At 47.6% G+C, this 16,683-nt stretch overlaps 1 protein-coding gene across 1 annotated transcript; it reads left to right on the forward strand.

Moving 5' to 3' along the window:
* Positions 1-757: 757 nt before the first annotated feature.
* LOC144160076 (heparan sulfate glucosamine 3-O-sulfotransferase 1-like) lies at positions 758-8,508 on the forward strand. Its single transcript, XM_077691685.1, has 2 exons — positions 758-781; positions 4,562-8,508. Exons 1-2 carry the CDS (start codon positions 758-760, stop codon positions 5,570-5,572), a joined length of 1,035 nt encoding a protein of 344 aa, XP_077547811.1. The 3' UTR covers positions 5,573-8,508.
* The last annotated feature ends 8,175 nt before the right edge of the window (positions 8,509-16,683 follow it).

The following is a 16,683-nucleotide window of genomic DNA, read 5'->3' on the forward strand; positions in this document are numbered from 1 at the left end:
TGGAGCGAACGTATTCAGAAAGTCGCGTCGATCAGCTTGCGCAGGACGCGATGAGGACCCCATGAGGCGACAGCAGTTTCGTGGAGAGGCCTACATTACGTGGGGCCGCAAGAACATCAGTGACAGAGCTTTGTGGTGGCCTTGCAAATTAGTGAGATGAATACGGGTTGTTGTTCGTCGGTTCGATAGAGAGTGAGAGAGAAAGGTGCGTTGCGGATAGTTTGTAGCCATTCATGAAGTAAACTTGAATACAATGCAGTATGAAAGAGTAGGTATCGGAGGAGAGAACAGGGTAGAGGAGAACAGAGTGTGAGTTAGCGAGCAGCGTAAATATTCAAGTTGGTGAAACTGCGGTCACACCGAGGGGCAGTGTTGGGTTTCAGCCGAATAAAATGTACACGGGAGAATAACTGGCGGTGTCGTGTCGTGCGGTAGAGTCTCGTCCTAGTCATAGTGATCAGATGAACCATATTGGGATGTTGCGATTTACACTCGGTGCGTCGGCTTGTGTTTATGGAAGGACGAGCGTGAAATGTTCTCGATAACTTTGAAGCCATCGACCACGGTCTGTGAATAGTTTTCCAGGGGCGCCGCGGTGAAGAATGTTGGGGTACTAACAGCCCGCAACGTCCTTAATCGAAGGGTTCGATTAAATGCGCGTGATGAGCGACTACAGCGGCCCACTTAAACGAAAGTGCAGAGAATCGAGCACGATGTATGGGTAAAAAAGTCTTGGATAAGTACGTCAGATGAAGACATGACGCCTTCGCATTCAAAGCACGTAAGCAGACTTGAGTACCCCGAGGAATATTTTACAGTATTTACAAGGCAGCAGCACGCGCCGAGACCGAGAGAGAGAGAGAGAGAGAGAGAGAGAGAGAGAGAGAGAGAGAGAGAGAGAGAGAGAGAGAGAGAGAGAACTTTGTTACACGCAATTCACGTCCGAATCGTGAAAGTTGAGGGGTGCGGCACAGAGTCACGTCATGCCGTCGAAGTCATCGGCGTGAACAACTCCTGCACGCAGCCAACAATTTCTTCTTCGTTATTGGCCATCGAAATCGGTCCTGCCGCTCAGTTGCGCCAATCGTCATCTTCACGCCGACATTGTCTGGAGGTTTTCCTTTAACAATGCTATATGTTCTAGTAATTTACACGCAATGCACCAACCAGTTATGCATCCTTCCAGCCTATCACCTTGCTCAGCTGCATCTGAAAGCTAATAGAAAAGATATACCAGGATGACATAATTTCTCGAGTGCTAGGAAGGCTTATCCCCAGGAAATGAATGGTTTTCGTCAGAACAGATTACCGATAGACAACACCATTGCTCTAGTTCCCTTCACTCGAAGAATCACTTAGTTCTGGCTGCACAGCAACCGCTATTTTCCTGGACACAAGGGCCGCCTTTGATTCGGTCATCTACACAGCAATTCTTTCCGCTCTTGAAGACCATATGGCTTTGGGGGCAAGATACACACATGGATAGCGGACTACCTTGACGAACGACACCTTTTCATGTCCACTTCGGAAGGTTCAACTTTTCATTACGCCATGAAAAAGGGTGTACCACAAGGGGCCGTACTAATTGTCCGTTGCTGTTCAACCTTACCCTAATTTCACTCAAGAGAATCCTGCCGCGTGGAGAGAAGAGCACGCTGTACGCAGATACCTGTGTGTGGTGTGCTTCTCGTTCACGACGGTGTACACAACAGCGTTTACAGAGAGTACCAACTACCTCGCAGCCCGCGGCCTTCAACTTTCTCCTGATAAGAGCGTGGCCATGGCCTTCACAGGGAAGAATATGCATCGCTATCCATTAATACTAGGCGGGCGCATACTTTCGTACGAGCGAGTTCAAAAATTTTTAGTTTTAACAGACCACACCTTGACCTAGCTGGTCACGCGAAGTCAAACGGATACGGAACCGCATTTCTTCTGCCGCTCAGGTTTTTAAACGTCTTATAGGTTCGCGCTGGGGCTGTGATTGCCATTCAATGGTTATTCTACACAAGAGCTATGTGGATGGAGTAATGCATTATATATCGTGCGTAAAATATCTGAGACAAGCAAGAAAAGCCTCGAGGATTCAAGAAACAACAACCTACGCACTTGTCTTGGACTTCTGAAGGGACCTTCGAGCGTTGGAACCGTAGCAGAGGCGCGTTGTTTGCCTTTTGAAGTGGTTAGACAACAGGAGACCCTTCGAGTGCACTTGAGGCATAGGGCGTAGTCTTTTTAGGGCCAATTCTTGGGATACAACATTCAATTTGTAGGGAAGCAAAGCTCCAAGGAAGTAAATGTGGCTGCATTATTTGTGAGGGCTGGGTTGGAGCAGACAGCTGTATGCTTTGGGCGAATCCGGAGCGACTATACTGGAGGCAATACTACTTAAAGAAGTGATTTATTGCGGGCCCAGTCAGAAATCCTCCACATCGTTTTAGACTGCATGTATAGAGCGCAAGCTTAGAACATTCATATTTAATGATGGTTCATCAACCATACGAACTCTTGCTCTAGATTATACATACCATTAACAGGTGAAATGGTCTCATTTCGTCTGGAGCGACAAATATCTTCGACAGCGGCTGAGCTATGTGCTCTGAAGAAAGCAATCGTTTACATCCTGCGCCATGTGCCGCACAGGTGGAAAATGTGCACGGACTCCAAGGCAGCTCTTCAAATCCTATCGAGGAGAAGTAGGTTTTTCCACCACTAAATCGCAGCCTGTGACACCTTATACCTTCACCACCTTGCCTGCTCTGCTGCTGGACGCAGCATTAAATTGCAGTGAATACCGGGACACAGCGACGTCAAAGGGAACCGCAAAGCCGACGAAGCGGCGCGTAACTGCCTTCTGCACCAGAAATACCGCAAGGGTTTCTTTTTTTTTTTTTTTTTCACGAAAACAAGCTTCTGCAATGGCTCACCACTTTGCGGTGACTGAAAGAAACCGTCTATAGAGTAACTTGCAAAATACCCGCTACCTCGGGGCTGTGTCCCTCCCTACCTCGTTGTCGTTGTCCGCCGTCCGCACTCTAGTGCGCATGCGCGTCTCTTCAGCCTCGTCAGCGTATGGGATGACGTCAGCGCAGTCCACTATAAAAAAAAAGTAGTTAGGTGGCGCCCGGTTTCGATCCGACTACTCTCTGGCCGCAACGGGAGGTACGTGGCGCTCCTCCCACTGCGCTACAAACCGAGACGGGAACATGTGCTACGAACGCGCCTTATGTCCTTCACTCATTCAAACTACGTCAAGAAGCTACTGATACAACGAAGGCACGCGAAGCTGAATGTCAACGGAAACGACGAACTGAAAACTAATGGGAACTTCAGTCGATTACATGGCTGCTTCGCATGCTACTCAGGGTTCCCCTACGGGAAGTTGGTTTCACTTATTCAAACTACGTCAAGAAGCTACTGATACAACGAATGTACGCGAAGCTGAATGTCAACGGAAACGACGAACTGAAAACTAATGGGAACTTCAGTCGATTACATGGCTGCTTCGCATGCTACTCAGGGTTCCCCAGGGTTGTTTTCCATTTTTTTTCCTGCCGAGCTCTCTCTCTCTCTCTCTCTCTCTCTCTCTCTCTCTCTCTCTCTCTCTCTCTCTCTCTCTCTCTCTCTCTCTCTCTCTCTCTCTCTCTCTCTCTCTCTCTCTCTCTCTCTCTCTCTCTCTCTCTCTCTCTCTCTCGCGCGCGCGCGCGCGCGCGCGCCCGTTAGTAGAAGGGGGCTGAAATGGCGAGATTCGGAGCAACTGCCTGATTAACCTAACAATCCTACTCTATTTCCTGTCATTATGAATCATGAGCAATTGAATAGGCAAAAATATGCGCAACGTCTTGCTAGAAAACAGTTTCGTTCCTTTAAATATTTCAATTGTTATGTCTCCACATCCTGGAGCGCCTGAGGCACTGCTGTCAACTAATGTCGTTACGCCTTCAGATTTACTGGGGCATTTAGGGAAAGTTGCAATTACTGAGGTCGGGTTTTCTAGCGGAGGCAAGAAAAAATGCGAATTAGGCGCGCCTATCAGCCATCCTGATAAAATAGGGGAATATTATGGAACAAAAGCTTGATCAGGGCTAGTTGGTTGAACATACTGAATAAATTTGAAGTCAAAACAGTGTATTTAATCCAGGGTTTTTCACTATTAAAGTTTAGTTGGAAGTGGCGCCTGGTCTGTGTCTACGTGTTTCTTCTGGTCCCCGTTGTTTAGCGCCTCAAATTTATTCAGAATATTATGGGTAGAGCTGCTTTGTAGTTGTATAATAACCGAGGGGGGTGGGGGGAGGTTGTGTATTATTCTTTGTTGAAAGAACTTTTTTCTTTGGCGTACGCTGGCACATAATGATGAGGTGACAGTGAAGCCGATCTCCGTAGTCCGCGGTGCACTGTCGGAGCCACTGCGACTGCGCACAACCTGCTGCATGACTTCTGCGCATGCGTAGTGACGCCAGTCCAGTACTGGGTACCGAGGAAGGTCCAGCTCTCCAGTCTGGCATAGCTGTTGATACACAAGTTTGCGTATCGCATAGCCGCAAGTGTGCCCAATGCGCAGGCCGGGTCGACGAACCGGTCACGGCTCCTGGCGCTGTGCCTGGCGGTCGCCTGCGGCACCTGCTTTCTGGCGGCGCAGCTGCTTGTCCCGCCGCCGCCACCGCTGCCCATCTCGTCGACGTGGACGACGAAGGCGGCCCCGCGGCAGCCCACCGCCGCCGCCGCCGCAGCGCCGGCAGCGGCGGCGGCGGCGACGACAGAGGCCGGTTCCGACGTGCGGCGGCGGCTGCCGCAGTGCGTCATCATCGGCGCCCGCAAGTGTGGCACGCGCGCTCTCCTCGAGTTCCTGGCCCTGCACCCGTCCGTGCAGAAGGCGCCGGACGAAGTGCACTTCTTCGATGACGACGAGCGCTACGCGCTGGGCCTGGACTGGTACCGGCTGCGCATGCCGGCCTCGCGGCCGGGCCAGCTGACCGTGGAGAAGTCGCCCGCGTACTTCGTCACCGAGGCGGCCCCGGGCCGCGTGTGGGCCATGAACGCCTCGCTGCAGCTGCTGCTCATCGTGCGCGACCCCGTGGTGCGCCTGGTGTCCGACTACGCCCAGCTGGCGGCCAACCGGCGCCAGCTGCAGCGGGTCGACGCGCCGCCCTTCGAGCAGCTCATCCTCCTGCCGGACGGCGCCGTGAACGCCGAGTACCGGCCCGTGCGCACCAGCATGTACGCCGTGCACGTGCGCCGCTGGCTGTCGCACTTCCCGCGCCGGCAGCTGCACGTGGTCGACGGCGACCGGCTGGTGCGCGAGCCGCTGCGGGAGCTGCGCCGCGTCGAGGCCTTCCTGCGCCTGCCCGAGCGCATCCCGAGCTCGGCGCTGTACTTCAACCGCACCAAGGGCTTCTTCTGCCTGCGGCCGCGCCTCAACGACACGGCGGGCCGCTGCCTCAACGACAGCAAGGGTCGCCGACACCCGCACGTGCCGGGGCCCGTGGTCAGCCGGCTGCGGCAGTTTTTCGCGCCCTTCAACAGGGAGTTCTACCACCTCATGGGCCGGGACTTTGGCTGGCCCGAGCAGTAGCCCCTTCTTTCCCTTCCTCCGATCTCGCTCTCTCAATCTCTCGCTCTTCTGTCTTCTGGCTCGAGCTAGTGACGGGCGTTTAACCTCAATCTCTTTCTCCGCGTTGCGGCATACCGGAAGAAAAATACCGTGCACAAAATTTGAGCGTGTACTTCACTTCATGCGGCTAAGCTGAATTTAGCTCGTTCGGTCCAGGCTTCGGAAAAAGATATCTGCGGAACGCCGGTGATGTCGAACGCAACACGATCCGAATTTCCTGTGCGTGCACGAGTTGGAAGACGGTGCTGGGTAAGATAAAAAAAAAAAAGGTTGTCACCATTATCGCATTTCGTGAGCGTGACAAACAGAAAGTCGAGCAGAGAAAAGTCTCGTGCACAGGTTATCAATAATGCACTCTTACTCTAGCACTACATTTATATTTATGGATCTCACTGCGCATTCGTGTTGGAGAAAAATAAGGACCTCCAGAGGCGATGACAGCGAAAATAATGTCAGAAATTGCAAAACCTTCAGCGAATGATAAGCAGGGTTTCTTCAACGGCGTTTTTGCTTGCTCGCATGATTTTTCTTCAGGGCACGTTACACATACTGACTTCACAGGACGGTCTGAGTTGAAAAAAGAAAAAGAAGGGCGCAAAATCTTTACACGTGTCGTATAGGTGCTTTCTGGCACATTTTGTATACCCTTCTATATATACGGGACGACCTTTCACAAAGGTGACATGTTGAGAATCCCTGCGCATGAGTAGGGTGTCGATCTCAGTGGCGACAGGTGCGTGCGGTTGTGCTTGGACTTACAGCAATATGCGTGTGACAATCACATTACACGATGAAGCTACGGGTAGGCCTCCCCTGTTTCTACCCGCTTTTTTGCTTCGATCAATTGTTTTTCTCTGAGCGAGCTTGTAAAGAGCAGCCACTTCAGTTCATGCTGCAGCGTGTGCTAAAGCTTACTTTTTGAATTCAATTTATTTTTGGTAAAGAGTACGATTTGCCTCTTTCCCTTCGACACATCTTAAAGAAAGTGTTTCTTCACTCCTACTAGGTAACGTATTCTACAGTGGGTATGCGTTCGAGGAAAAAAAATCTACGTACCGAAAGACCCTCGTACAGCTCAAAGCTGGAGCTTTTAACTTCCGCTTTGGTATTTATTTGCGTACTTGGGATTAAAATTATCAACCTAACAAAACGTGCTTTTCTTTTCAGTGAATAATTTAGGTTATGAGAAGAGTTGAGTATATGTTCATTTGTGTTGGAAGCATTTGAAGGGTTGCGGTGAAAGGGTGGGGAGAAAAAGAGGCTCAGAAAATGATATTTTTGGCTGCCAACATTTGAAAAATTATATGTGCTGTGAATTTAAGCGTCGGTTGGAAGTAGTTCCAATTGAATTTTAGTTCTTGAATGAAACTGTTTGTTACTTAATAATTGAAATTGTTTATTTCATTAGCTGTTTCATCCAGTCTTGGACAATCAATCTCTGTATACAGTATGTGAAAAAATTTTGTTCCCGCGGAGATCACGTCTGCGCCATACATCGCGAGCACAGCAGTGCCGGCACTGGTGTCTTACGCCTTAAAAAAAGTGAATGTGTCTGGTAAGCAATTGCCCTCCCCCTCTTCACTGTTTCAACCCCTATTTAGATGCTTCTTATGTGTACAGCCTTTGTCAAAATTTTCCAGGCCATGCCAAAAGTATGTGGGGCACAATACATTAAGTACAAGCTTACTTTTTGAACGATGCTGAAACGTTTTTTTTTTTTTTTCAGAAAGCGGCAGAAAGCACTTTTCTTTTTTACTGTCAAAAACAATTTTGGTCGCAGTTGAAGGTTAAGATTTTACGTAGAATTCCTTGCGGTGCAGAAACCTCTGGCATGGCCTACAAAATTTTGACGAAGACTGTACATTACGATGTGTGTGTGCAGTAAACTTTCATTACAAACGAAATCACTTTATGTGAAGTATTTTCACAGTCCCCGCGGCAGTATCCACTTTTAGCGAATTATCGTTTATAACGAATTTTCCTCCCGGGGATTTTGCTATCACGAGACTTTACTGTATTCCGTCAACGATACACAGACGGGTCTTACACGGTGGCATGGTTTTATGCCGGAAGAAGTGACTACGTACGGACAAAAATACGGAGAAAAACGCGTGATTTGTATACATTGTTCCGAGAGGCTGGCTTCGAATGTCACTTTTGAAAGAGCCGCTCTTTTTGTTTCGCGGGGGAGGCAGTCGAGGTGTGTCGAAACGTCCCGAGACAATCATACGTCACTCTCGTTTTGTGTGGGTGCAGTCACTGTTGCCTATAGCTGTTACACGCGTTTGCCACGCAACCCGTATTTGGATGCCATTTTGGATAATTGATTTTACAGATGATGTAATATGTGTTGTGCGAGGCCTTGGCGGTTGCTACAAAGGCGCGTTCATTTTCAGCAGGACTCAGTGAAAACGCATTTAACAGAAGTGACAGCTGACAAGAGTTTTGCGCATTTATATGAGGAGCGTGTACTTTATCGATATATTCTGTATTACTTTCGGGAACTCCGGCTGAAAGACAATCATTTCGGCGACAGAACAATCAACGTTACGGTGTAGAGACGCCGTCGTACATACACACGCGTGGCAGACTATCATGCACCTGCACATGTGCAACGATTGCGCGTTTGGAGTTACGAAACTCGCTGGGGACACGCGCTTCTTGTCATTGGTCGCGTGTAAGGGGGGACACTTACGGAGATTGTGGGGAGTTACTGGGACGTATGGTAGATAGGGGACGTACTGGGCCGCATGAGGAGCTGCATTTCCTGTCGGCTGGTGAACGTATAAGCAGTGCGTTTCGGTGTCGATGAAGTCACGCGAGAATTTAATGCGTAGCATTCTTTGCCGAGTACCCCCACAGCCAGGACCGTGTAACGCCCTGCATTTCAACTAAAAAGCAGACATCGCGAAAGTTCCATCTGTAATCGCTATAATGGCGCACATGGAGATAACCGGTTGCTCGAAATTGTGAAAAACTAAATAATAAAAATATATAAAAAATACCGGAAAATTGCAAAACGTGTAACGGCCTGCATCTCCACAATAGTGCAGATTTCACGAAAGTTCTAACTGTAATCCTTATTGCAACGTAAATGGAGATAATTGGTCGGACGAAATTTTCAAAAATTAAAAAATAACAAAAATATTGAAAAAATGCGGAAAATGTCAAAACGTGCACGGCATGTCATTCCACAATAATGCAGATTTCGCAAAGTTCCGCCTGTAATCGTTATAATAGTGTAAATGGAGATAATTGGTCAAACCAAATTTCGAAAACTAAAAAAATAAGAAAAATATAAAATCATTGAGGAAAATGGCGAACTGTGTAACGCCCCGCATTTCCACAATAATGCCAATTTTCAAAAAGTTCGAAATGTAATCGTTGTAACAACGTAAATGGCGATAATTAGTCGGACGAAATTTTGGAAAACTAGAAAATATGAAAAACATTTAAAAATTACAGTAAATGGCCAAACGTAAACGCATGGAATTTCCACAATAATTCGCGAAAGTTTCACCTGTAATCGTTATGATAGCTCAATTGGAGATAATTGGCCGGACAGGATTGAGAACCAACAAAAAAATTGGCTGGAAGAAACTCACACCAAAAAAAAAAAGGCGGCATAAGAAAGCTACGCATTAGCAGATAATTCTCTGAATTTCTGCAGAATTTTTTTCCGAATGGTATTAGCGTGCCTGCGGATATTTATGTTGGCGCCATTTTGCTTTGTTCGGCGTAGTATGCCCTAAATAGTAAGCGTTTTTTTCACGCTGTCACGCCTTTAGTTAGATGTTTATATAGTTAGGGACGGTTATCCAAAATTTAAGCTCGTAGCCTCTTTCAGTTTCTTTTTTTCGTCTACAAACTTTTATTCAGAGCGACCGATTTTTCGTTCGAAACCATGCAGTTTATTGTACTCACAATAGACCTGTGCGCCGGTCAGAAATCGCCGGCGGCGGCGCGCCGGTGTTCCCACCTCCGGCGGCGGCGTACAAACGGCGCGGGGGTCCCCGGATCGGCGGCGGCGCGGCGCGGAATAGCGGGTGGTGGTGGTGGTGGTGGAGGAGGAGGAGGAGGAGGAGGAGGAAAAAGAGGAGGAGAAGGAGAAGGAGAGAGAGAGAGAGAGAGAGAGAGAGAGAGAGAGAGAGAGAGAGAGAGAGAATTAGGAATTTTGGGGAAAAGAAAATATGCAAAAACCGTGGGGGATCCGGACATTTATGTGTAGGACATTTCGGTGCAGCACGTCTCAGTGCGGACGTTTCGGTGCACGAAAGTCCCAGGCATTTCTTAAACATTTTAGCTTTAATACTTTAGTTTCGTCAGATGATATAATTTTACGTTCGAGAGTTGTGTTTTGTCCGCACTGCAAAGAAAAGAACGCTAAACAGAGGCGGAGCATTAGCGCCTAAAACCCAATTTCGAAATTAAATGTTAAAAATTACTGAAGTTGTTAATTTATTTCCCTTCTACCTCTTTTTTTTATTTTAGCATTCATATGTGAATAACTCTAATATTTTAATTCAAGTGTTACCGAAAGGCTTTGATTTCACTTCACCCACCGCTGCAAGACGCTGCTGCTTTTATTCCATTCCTATCTCTACCCCCCCCCCCCCCCCCCCTTCCCCGTCCGCCAAACCACCGCGAAAAGAAAGAAAGAAAACGAGCTAGCTTAAGCGCGCGTGCATCCATTTTAATAATTAATAATTTTCTCTGCCGATTTATTCTTGCAGTCTGTGTTGGTTCTACTCAAAAACTAGCCATTGATCGCCCTTAGGGTGGAGTGGCTACAGGGGTGGGAGTGGGGAGGGCTAAGCACTGCCGGGTATAACCAGCAGTGCTTATACCAGCCCCCTTGGTAGAGAGAGGGGGGTGTCACTTGTGCTTCAAATTGTAAACTGTGCATCGAAAACCTGAATACGACTGTCGCGGCTCTCGCAAAACCAGCCTATTCAAAATTTTCCCCTCTTACAATGGAAGAAAAGGAGGAATGTCTGCGGTGTCCATGATATGCGCGACTTGGAGAGTTAATTGCAGGTGGGACGACTGAAAGGAAAGACGGCGATTCCTGGAGAGGGGCGCCTTCCGTGTGGCCGCGACGCGTGCAGCCATCGAGCTTGTTCCTCGATGGGGGCGACAGGCGCCAACGATCTTGGTCATTGTGTCCTCAGCGGCTTTTGGGGTGGCTTTTTGTTGTGCACTAGAGAGGTTGTGTGAGCTCACGCCGAATGTATCGCTTTTTCTCGCATCAATGCGGTGACTCTTTGGAGAAGGTGATGGCCGCTATGCCTGTAAGATTTCCACGGGAAATTGAACATATTACTGAAAAAGAAATTTGGAAAGGGGGAAGGTTAAAACTTACTGACGGAGAGGGGAGGGGGGGGGGTGGCTGGGAGAATTAAAATATAATAAAAGTAAGCATGTAAAGCTAAAACGGAGGTTGGTTTGACCGAACAGAATTGGTGGTATTTGTACGCACAACCTGTACGCGCTTGATCAGCATTGAGGAGATATAGAAGCTGCAGCTGTTTTCAAAAGGCCCGTTCTTCCTCCGCGACAATATCCTAGACTTGTCCGTAAAAAAAAAAAAATCTGGCGAGAACAGTGTCTCCAAATTTATTTAAACATGACAGCGCAGCCTAAATAAACTCTTTATGAGATTGTCTGCATTTTTATGGGCAACCGAATGTTTGTAAAGTTTTGGATTGTGAGAGTGTGCATTTTATTTAGAAAAAAAATTACATAAAGAATGCGTAAGCCATCGTGAACATCGGCTAATTGTCTTTGCTGATTAGCATGCCCCAAAAAAGAGCGAATATAAATAATGTCTTGTCGTAAATAAAAAAAAAACATGGGCAAAAGCTGCAAAACAGGTGCTCCCTGAACTAAGTATTAAAGAAAAATACACAAATGTCCAGTTTCTAAAAATACCTGGCAAAAAATCGCGAACACGGCATCAATATTGAAATGCAATCGCTGCCCTAGGTTGTTGTCCAAAATCCATGTTAAGCGAAAATAAAAATATAAGGGCTGTTTCAAACTAACAAGCACCCGATAATACGGTCGCTGAAATGTTCGCGCAAGGAAATGCAGTGCGCCGAAACGTCCGTACACCGATATGTGCGTCCACCGAAATGTCCGTACTCCAAAATGTCCGCACCGAAACGTCCTGCACTGGAAGTATTCTAGTTCACTATACTGGAATGTCCAGCAACGAAATGTCCTAGACCTGGGACGACGCTGTGTGCTTCTTTGGTGGAGTTCCCTCGGCTTCTAGTGCAATTTTCACTGATACTGATGAAACCTCGCAGCGTAGAGCTTCTTTGACATTCCAGACACTGAGGGCTGTGTCCGACGAAGCTACTAAACCGACGGTTCCAGGCTTCGCAGTTGTTTTTTGTGCGGTTTTAATCCAATTACTTGCATTAAAATTTTTAATCGATGCTCAGCCCTACCATCCATCCACCCACCCACCCACCCACCCATTCACCCATCCATCCATCAAACCGTCCGTCTGTCGACCCAATTTGGTTTGTTAGGTTTTAGCCTCCAGAGGCGTTAATTTCTGCCCCTATAGGAATTTTAAAGCATTCCATCTCTTCCTCAACCCTTTGGCTAAAACGCAAAGGGGTAAATCAAGGAAAACATGTCGACTGGAGTATGGGACGATTTTTTTCCTATATGGTCACTGGAACCATTTTTTCCGTTTCCGGGGTTCACCCATCACGCCACGGTGGCTGCTTTTCAGATTGAGTGGAAAAGCGAAAACCCCCGTGTGTTGAGATTTTGGCGCACGGTAAAAATCCCCAGGGCATCAAAATTAATCCGGAGCCCCCCACTACAGCGCGCCTCTAGCCCATGGGGTTTTTTTACTCACAGGTGTCAAAAAACACATGGGCTATGAGGCGCTTCGGATTAATTTTGATCCAGTGCGGATGACCAGCTTCGGTTGGTGGAAATGGTCGTCGCAGCTGGCACCACGAATGGGGTCCTGAATTGAGGCCACTACTCCGAAATTTTTGTGCTGACGAAATTTATTCTCTCTCTGTCTCGCTCTCTATCTCATAGCCCATGTGTAGCTTCGGTGCGCTAAACCACACAATCAATCACTTTCACGTCACGCAGCACGCGCTATTATTATACAACTTTTACGTTTCAAAATCATAGCTTTTGTGAATCTTGCGAAGCGTGGACATTGCTCGTCGAAGCTCTGTTTGGACACTCATAGCCTAATTCGGCTGTAAAGAACTCACAATGAAGGCAATGAGTAAGAATGAATTGATAGACAACCCTTTGAATTTCTGTAGATTTTCTTATGGTACCTTTCACCATTATTTCTGAATTCTTTTTCTCCAAATCTTCTAGTTAACTGGCCTCCAGCGCAGAAAGGGCAGCATGACGTACGCTCCTCTGCCCTCAGTGATGCTATCTTATCACAGCTGCTCAAATACGACATTGGTTATCTGATGTTGTGCGGGTATTAGAATTTCCTTCCAATTTTGTGTTTCACATTCGTTTAAGTAATGCATTGCTGACGTTAATGAGTTGTGATTGCTTGTACCAGGCTCCCAGTTATTGCGGAGATCCTAGCTGCGCTTTCATTGACCCTTCCTGCGTACCAGGACAGTTCATTTATTGACCCGCTTCCCGTGCACTAGCTCTTCCCGTAATGACGCTGGCCATTCAAGCTTGCGCGCTACTGCGGCAGTTTCTTGTGCACTGTTCCCGTGCTGATTATGGGGTTTCATTCTTCGATGTTAGCGGCTTGTCCCCTTGAGAGAATCGACGAGTGGTGGGAGGAGCTGGCGCACTGATTTTGGAGACTTTTGTACTCCGGTCGTTCTCTTTCATCCGCATTTTTTCTTTTCAGTCTCTCTGCGACCGCTACTTTTGTGTTAATGCGTTATTTTCCTTGCAGTGTATACTTTTATCCCCGTTGGATGAAGATGTTATTAATACGCCAAGAGACCGGCCTTTATCAAGAAGGAAGGTGCTCAAACACTTTTGCTCATGTTTGTACAGCAGAATGAATATGGCTTGAGGGGGCTGAAGTTTGCGTTCGCTCCTGTCCTCCGTCCTACTTCCCTTTGGAGAAAGAAAGAGGGCTATTGACACAGAGAGAGTTGGGTGGGCCTGTTTAACCATGGATGCCTGAAGTAACATGGGTGCCTGGTCATTTTAGAGTTTCTGAGAAAGCGGATAAAACAAGAAAGATGTCGCGCTTGTGTGGCAGCGAGAGAAGCTGGGGTGCTTCAATAGGATTCCGAGTCAAGCGCGTCGAGACGGTAGGCAGTCACGCATTTATCCTTTGTTAACAAGGTCGCGGTACGCATGCAATGTAAGGATTGGTATGGGGCGGACGGGCCTGGATGAAAAGGTATTCGGAGAAGGAGGAGAAGGAAGGGGACTAGAAGTCTCCCCACAAGAGCAGCAGAATGAGCTGATTCCAGGCAGAAAGTACAAATCATCCGTTGATGCATGGTGGATCGCGATTATTTCCCTTACGAACAGCACCGCTGAGAGAGGCATTTCTTGCAGAGGGAGAAACGACACTTTCCAGCGAAGCGACGTATTTTCCTTTCATACTCCTTCGTTCTTCAGAAGAGTCGCCCTTCAGCAGCTCCCTTCAAAGAAAATAATAATAGGTGGGGCGGTGGGGCGCGGGGCCGGCGGCGCGCCGAAAATTTTGCCCGGCGGCGGCGGCGGCGTGCTCATTCCCGCGACTTCGGCGGCGGCGCAGACGGCGCGACCAAAACAGGCGGCGGCGGCGGCGTGGCGCGGCGGCGCACAGGTCTAACTCACAACTGCCAAACGCAGAGAAATGTTCGCTCGATGAAATAGTTACAGTAGGTGTCGCTTCGGTTGCTAAATTCCTGAATGGCGACTGAGAATATCACGTGATCGCCATTTGCGTACTATGGCGTACTATGTGTGCTCGTCGTTATTCAAAAGTCCCGCTGCCGCGTGTATCCTTTCCTCTGATTGGACGATACTAAAAATCTTCATCCAGCCGATTGTACAAGCAGCATAAACAATCACATGCCCCGTAGACCTTCCGGTTTTGCGTTGGTGGTTGTTCACGACAGATAAGGTTAAACAGACTAAGCCTTGTGGTTGACCGCGAGCCTTTGTGTGTGTGTGTGTTTGCGCTCTGAGACAATCAGTCTTGTAGTATACATATACACTTCTTGCGAGGCGACAATCAAGTGTTTGCCTTATATGCGTGGCATTTCCTTTTACCCGCAACTCCTCCTCGACCCGTATGCATCGCTCTGTATGCATAAGTCATCTCGCGAACTTTATCGAGACAATCACGGATTGCACCGGAAGCCATCTTCCGGTCAGCGTTATTTATTATACAATATCTATACTATACCTGTAGCATTTTTCGAGAACTTTGTGCATTCAGATGAGAAGGATGTCGCACTGGACGTTTATTCCAGACAATCATGTTTATCTCTGCGAGAAGACAATCCGTGCTGCAACTGCTCGCATGCGGCACTCTCGGGAGCCTTAATCATTGTGCTATAGTACATCTAAGGCCTAGAATCTTTTTTTGAACGCCGAAAAGGGTGCTAGAACGGTCCTGTGGCATTACAGTACGTTATCCTCTAAGGCACCGTGTCGGAACCTCTACAAGGCCTTTTGTGTACACCCTTTAAAAGGAGATGCATGGTTAAGGGACATTAGAAAGAATTCTTGCCATGAGGTGAACGCTTCACGGGGTACGTCATCAATAAAGTTCTATTTTTTGAAACAGACTCTGATTTCTAAGAGTGAGGTCATTCTTTCTAACCATCTACGGAGTCACAAAAATGTCCTGTCTCCGCTCCACCCATGTCTTCTAGCAGCCTCCCGTACCTTATTAGAGTGAGGATGACCAATCATCAGACGATAAGGGTTTGTCAAAAATGTTGCCAAAAATTTTTGTTCGTAACAAAGGATATAAAAGGCCGGGTTAGCGAATGTGCAATATGGTTGCCTGGCGAAGGCCGATATGCTTTAGAGGTTGTTCATGGCGTTGAACTGCAGACGCTCGAAGAGGACGTGGAAATGCTATGGGACGTTCTCGCACCTTGTGGAGCGTTGACGTATATAGATTCAGTTTGTGGCGGTGAGTGTACAGTCACTGCTTCGCGCTGGAGAGCAGTGGCGTATCGCCCTGTCTGTATGTATGTGTGCATTCGATCCGTCGAAACGCAAATAAAGGGTCAGCCCATACACTCTCTGTGGCGTCCATTTGCTGTCCTGGGCCGCGTAAGCGGTCAGGGGCGTTTGTCTGTGCATGTGACCACTTCCAGGGTGCGCACTACAGGATGGAACTGCGTATAAAAGAGACCGACTCACTACGTGTAGAGAAATCTTATACAACTATAGATGTAGCAGGAAAAATTGAATAGAGGCCAGGCCATCGCTTGGCGACCTATACAAACAGAAACTTTCCCTAATCCATTTCTGCGTAGCCAGAAATGTTTTTCCGGTAAAAAAATGAAGAGATCCTGCACCTCAACAAAATTGTGGTCATTTGCCAGTGTTAATAAACCGAATTTTTTTTTTGAAGTTATAGAACATATCGATGGGGTGTATAAATAGCACAGACAGAAAAAAAGGCGAAAAGAAAGGGGAGGGAAGTGTGCGGCGCTCAGTAATTTTTGGGGGTTGTTCTGACACCGAAATACACCCCATGGTTGCGCCCCTGTAGCTACTGCTACCCCCGGGACAAGACAATCGGCGGTCTTTGTAAAGCATTCGACAAAATGGAATATTTCAAACACATAATACGGGCATGCACGAAAGAACAGAAGACATATAAGGTCTATTGGGAGGCGGCGCATCTCAGCACCGAAAAAACAGTCTACTGGTTCAAAAAGCTGAAGAAGCCGCCAAAAGTCGACTTGCAACCAACGAATGACACGAAGGACACCCACCCCTTCCCCTCCTAGCTTCCTTGGAAACAAAGTTATCTCCCACCCTCCTTCTCTTTCTCTCTCTCTCTCTCTCTCTCTCTCTCTCTCTCTCTCTCTATATATATATATATATATATATATATATATATATATATATATATATAT

The sequence above is a fragment of the Haemaphysalis longicornis genome, unplaced genomic scaffold, assembly GCF_048455015.1.
Source record: "Haemaphysalis longicornis isolate Haplotype H1 unplaced genomic scaffold, Haemaphysalis longicornis Haplotype H1 scaffold_10, whole genome shotgun sequence".
In the NCBI taxonomy this organism is placed as follows: Eukaryota; Metazoa; Arthropoda; class Arachnida; order Ixodida; family Ixodidae; genus Haemaphysalis; species Haemaphysalis longicornis.